The sequence below is a fragment of the Clupea harengus genome, chromosome 3 (genome assembly GCF_900700415.2).
Source record: "Clupea harengus chromosome 3, Ch_v2.0.2, whole genome shotgun sequence".
Lineage (NCBI taxonomy): Eukaryota > Metazoa > Chordata > Actinopteri > Clupeiformes > Clupeidae > Clupea > Clupea harengus.
Window position 1 is genome coordinate 12,464,944 of NC_045154.1, and position 5,000 is coordinate 12,469,943.

A 5,000-nucleotide genomic window follows, 5' to 3' on the forward strand; every position below is an offset into this window, starting at 1 on the left:
AGGTACATGCTGGCGTTCAGCGCATCCAGGATCTAGCATCTTCAGGAGGAGAGTGTGTGTGTGTGTGTGTGTGTGTGTGTGTGTGTGTGTGAGTGTGTGTGTGTGTGTGTGTGTGTGTGTGAGTGTGTGTGTAAGAATCCTGGAACAAGCAGCGGCGTAGCTGTGGTGGTATGAGCCAGTGATCAGACATGATGAAGTTGGGCAATCTGATTTATGTGACTGTAAATAAGAACATTTATTTATGTGACTTTAAATAAGCAATCTTATTTATGTGACTGTAAATAGGAAAATTTATTTATGACTGTAACTAAACACATTTATTTATGTCTGTAAATAAGCAATCTTATTTATGTGAATGTAAATAAGTACATTTATTTATGTGAATGTAAATAAGCAATCTGATTTATGTGACTGTAAATAAGCAATCTTATTATGTGACTGTAAATAAGCAATCTTATTATGTAACTGTAAATAAGCAATCTTATTTATGTGACTGTAAATAAGAACATTTATTTATGTGACTGTAAACAAGCAATCTGATTTATGTGACTTTAAATAAGCAATCTTATTTATGTGACTGTAAATAAGTACATTTATTTATGTGACTGTAAATAAACACATGTGATCATACTGAAGATTGTGCAAACAGAGTTGACTGCCTTGTTAAAGAACAGGATATACGTTGAGTTCAGTTTAGCTGTTCAAGTGGAGCGGTATTAATTCTATATGTTATTAATTCTATATGTTATTAATTCTATATATTATTAATGGCGGTTGGAGCGTAGGGTAGTAATATGTAGTAATATGGGTAGTAATATGTTATTAATGGCGGTTGGTGAGGAGGGTAATTCTATATGTTATTAATTCTATATGTTATAAATGGCGGTTGGAGCGTAGGGTAATTCTATATGTTTTAATGGCGTTGGAGCGTAGGGTAATTCTATATGGTATTAATGGCGGTTGGAGCGTAGGGTAATTCTATATGTTATTAATGGCGGTTGGTGAGGAGAGTAAAGTTATATGTTTTTAATGGCGGTTGGAGCTGATGGTAATTCTATATGTTATTAATGGCGGTTGGAGCGTAGGGTAATTCTATATGTTATTAATTCTATATGTTCTAAATGGCAGTTGGAGCGTATGGTAATTCCATATGTTATTAATTCTAGATGTTATTAATGGCGGTTGGTGAAGAGGGTAATTCTATATGTTATAAATGGCGGTTGGAGCGTAGGGTAATTCTATATGTTATTAATGGCGGTTGGAGCGGAGGGTAATTCTATATGTTATTAATTCTATATGTTATTAATTCTATATGTTATTAATGACGGTTGGAGCGTAGGGTAATTCTATATGTTATTAATGGCGGTTGGAGCGGAGGGTAATTCTATATGTTATTAATTCTATATGTTATTAATGACGGTTGGAGCGTAGGGTAATTCTATATGTTATTAATGGCGGTTGGAGTGTAGGGTAATTCTATGTGTTATTAATGACGGTTGGAGCGTAAGGTAATTCTATATGTTATTAATTCTATATGTTATTAATGGCGGTTGATGAGGAGGGTAATTCTATATGTTATTAATGGTGGTTGGAGCGTAGGGTAATTCTATATGGTATTAATGACGGTTGGAGCGTTCGGTAATTCTATATGTTATTAATGGCGGTTGGAGCGTAGGGTAATTCTATATGTTATTAATGGCGGTTGGAGCGTAGGGTAATTCTATATGTTATTAATTCTATATGTTATAAATGGCGGTTGGAGCGTAGGGTAATTCTATATGTTATTAATGGCGGTTGGAGCGTAGAGTAATTCTATATGTTATTAATTCTATATGTTATAAATGGCGGTTGGAGCGTAGGGTAATTCTATATGTTATTAATGGCGGTTGGTGAGGAGGGTAATTCTATATGTTATTAATGGCGGTTGATGAGGAGGGTAATTCTATATGTTATTAATGGTGGTTGGAGCGTAGGGTAATTCTATATGGTATTAATGGCGGTTGGAGCGTTCGGTAATTCTATATGTTATTAATGGCGGTTGGAGCGTAGGGTAATTCTATATGTTATTAATGGCGGTTGGAGCGTAGGGTAATTCTATATGTTATTAATTCTATATGTTATTAATGGCGGTTGGAGCGTAGGGTAATTCTATATGTTATTAATGGCGGTTGGAGCGTAGGGTAATTCTATATGTTATTAATTCTATATGTTATAAATGGCGGTTGGAGCGTAGGGTAATTCTATATGTTATTAATGGCGGTTGGTGAGGAGGGTAATTCTATATGTTATTATTGGAGGTTGGAGCGTAGGGTAATTCTATATGTTATTAATGGCGGTTGGTGAGGAGGGTAATTCTATATGTTATTAATGGCGGTTGGAGCGTAGGGTAATTCTATATGTTATTAATTCTATATGTTATGAATGGCGGTTGGAGCGTAGGGTAATTCTATATGTTATTAATGGCGGTTGGTGAGGAGGGTAATTCTATATGTTATTAATGGCGGTTGGAGCTGATGGTAATTCTATATGTTATTAATGGCGGTTGGAGCGTAGGGTAATTCTATATGTTATTAATGGCGGTTGGTGAGGAGGGTAATTCTATATGTTATTAATGGCGGTTGGAGCGTAGGGTAATTCTATATGTTATTAATTCTATATGTTATGAATGGCGGTTGGAGCGTAGGGTAATTCTATATGTTATTAATGGCGGTTGGTGAGGAGGGTAATTCTATATGTTATTAATGGCGGTTGGAGCTGATGGTAATTCTATATGTTATTAATGGCGGTTGGAGCGTAGGGTAATTCTATATGTTATTAATGACGGTTGGAGCGTAGGGTAATTCTATATGTTATTAATGGCGGTTGATGAGGAGGGTAATTCTATATGTTATTAATTCTATATGTTATTAATGGCGGTTGGAGCGTAGGGTAATTCTATATGGTATTAATGGCGGTTGGTGAAGAGGGTAACTCTATATGGTATTAATGGCGGTTGGAGCTGATGGTAATTCTATATGTTATTAATGGCGGTTGGAGCGTAGGGTAATTCTATATGTTATTAATGGCGGTTGGAGCGTAGGGTAATTCTATATGTTATTAATGGCGGTTGGTGAGGAGGGTAATTCTATATGTTATTAATTCTATATGTTATAAATGGCGGTTGGAGCGTAGGGTAATTCTATATGTTATTAATGGCGGTTGGAGCGTAGGGTAATTCTATATGGTATTAATGGCGGTTGGTGAAGAGGGTAATTCTATATGTTATTAATGGCGGTTGGAGCGTAGGGTAATTCTATATGTTTTTAATGGCGGTTGGAGCGTAGGGTAATTCTATATGTTATTAATTCTATATGTTATTAATGGCGGTTGGAGCGTATGGTAATTCTATATTTTATTAATGGCGGTTGGAGCGTAGGGTAATTCTATATGTTATTAATGGCGGTTGGAGCGTAGGGTAATTCTATATGTTATTAATGGCGGTTGGAGCGTAGGGTAATTCTATATGTTATTAATGGCGGTTGGAGCGTAGGGTAATTCTATATGTTATTAATGGCGGTTGGAGCGTAGGGTATTTCTATATGTTATTAATGGCGGTTGGAGCGTAGGGTAATTCTATATGTTATTAATTCTATATGTTATTAATGGCGGTTGGAGCGTAGGGTAATTCTATATGTTATTAATGGCGGTTGGAGCGTAGGGTAATTCTATATGTTATCAATGGCGGTTGGTGAGGAGGGTAATTCTATATGTTCTTAATGGCAGTTGGTGAGGAGTAAAGGGTAAAGTTAAGGTGTGTGTGTGTGTGTGTAATAAGGGTAGTGTGTGTGTGTGTGTGTGTGTGTGTGTGTGTGTAATAAGGGTAGTGTGTGTGTGTGTGTGTAATAAGGGTAGTGTGTGTGTGTGTGTAAAAAGGGTAGTGTGTGTGTGTGTGTGTAATAAGGGTAGTGTGTGTGTGTGTGTGTAATAAGGGTAGTGTGTGTGTGTGTGTGTGTGTGTGTGTAATAAGGGTAGTGTGTGTGTGTGTGTGTAATAAGGGTAGTGTGTGTGTGTGTGTGTGTGTGTGTAATAAGGGTAGTGTGTGTGTGTGTGTGTGTGTGTGTAATAAGGGTAGTGTGTGTGTGTGTGTGTTTTCAGAGAATTAAGAGAATAAAACGAGCCCAAGGCTGAGCAAGTCCAAGCCCAGCTCTATAGTGCGCACACACACTCTCCGACACAAAACACACACACACACACACACACTTCTGGACAGAAAGAGACACACACTCTCACACACACAAGTCGGAAAGACAGCGTGACACAAAGAAAGAAAGAAAGAAAGAAAGAAAGAGGGAAAACGAATAAGAAAAAGAAAGAAAGGAAGATGGAAAGAAAGTAAGAGAAAGACGGGTAGAATTTTTTTATCTCATATACATCTGTACATAACTACAGTAGCAAAATCTTGCATACTCTAAGCCTCTCTCACTTTTACTGAGCTGCACTGATCTGGTGTCATCCTCCATCTGAATACTTATCTTTCTGTACTTTGCACACTAATGTCAAAAACAGAGAGAGAGTGTGTGTGAGAGAGAGAGAGAGAGAGAGAGATTGTGCACGACAGGAAGACTCAAAAATGAAAAGAAAGAGATACATGAGGCAGTAAGGCAGTCAGGCAGGCATTTGTGCATTTTGTCCTCCATTGCTGCAGGGGGAGCTCTAACGCCAGGTGATCAGCCAGGAAGCCCAGCACTGCAGCCCGGCTCACAGCCCAGCATGCTGCTCCAATCAGCACACAGCAACCCACAAGCACAGCTAACTAGCTCAGGGGTCAAAGTTCAGACACTTACATGTCTTGCAGCATCCATCCACATAAGTCTGAACCACACCTCCATTCTGCAGCAGAAATGTACATATATCATATCATTATTATTATTATTGTAATCATTATTATTATTATATCACATCATCATTATTAATATTATTATAATAATAATTATGATTATTATTATTATTCCAGGGCAGTC

At 37.3% G+C, this 5,000-nt stretch overlaps 1 protein-coding gene across 1 annotated transcript in view; it reads right to left on the bottom strand.

The window, feature by feature from the left end:
* otogl (otogelin-like) overlaps positions 1-5,000 on the bottom strand; it is a 117,760-nt gene that overhangs the window by 4,215 nt on the left and 108,545 nt on the right. The window contains exon 54 of the mRNA XM_042707416.1: positions 4,824-4,869. Within this exon, the coding sequence (XP_042563350.1) occupies positions 4,824-4,869 (46 nt within the window). The remainder of the gene's footprint in view (positions 1-4,823; positions 4,870-5,000) is intronic.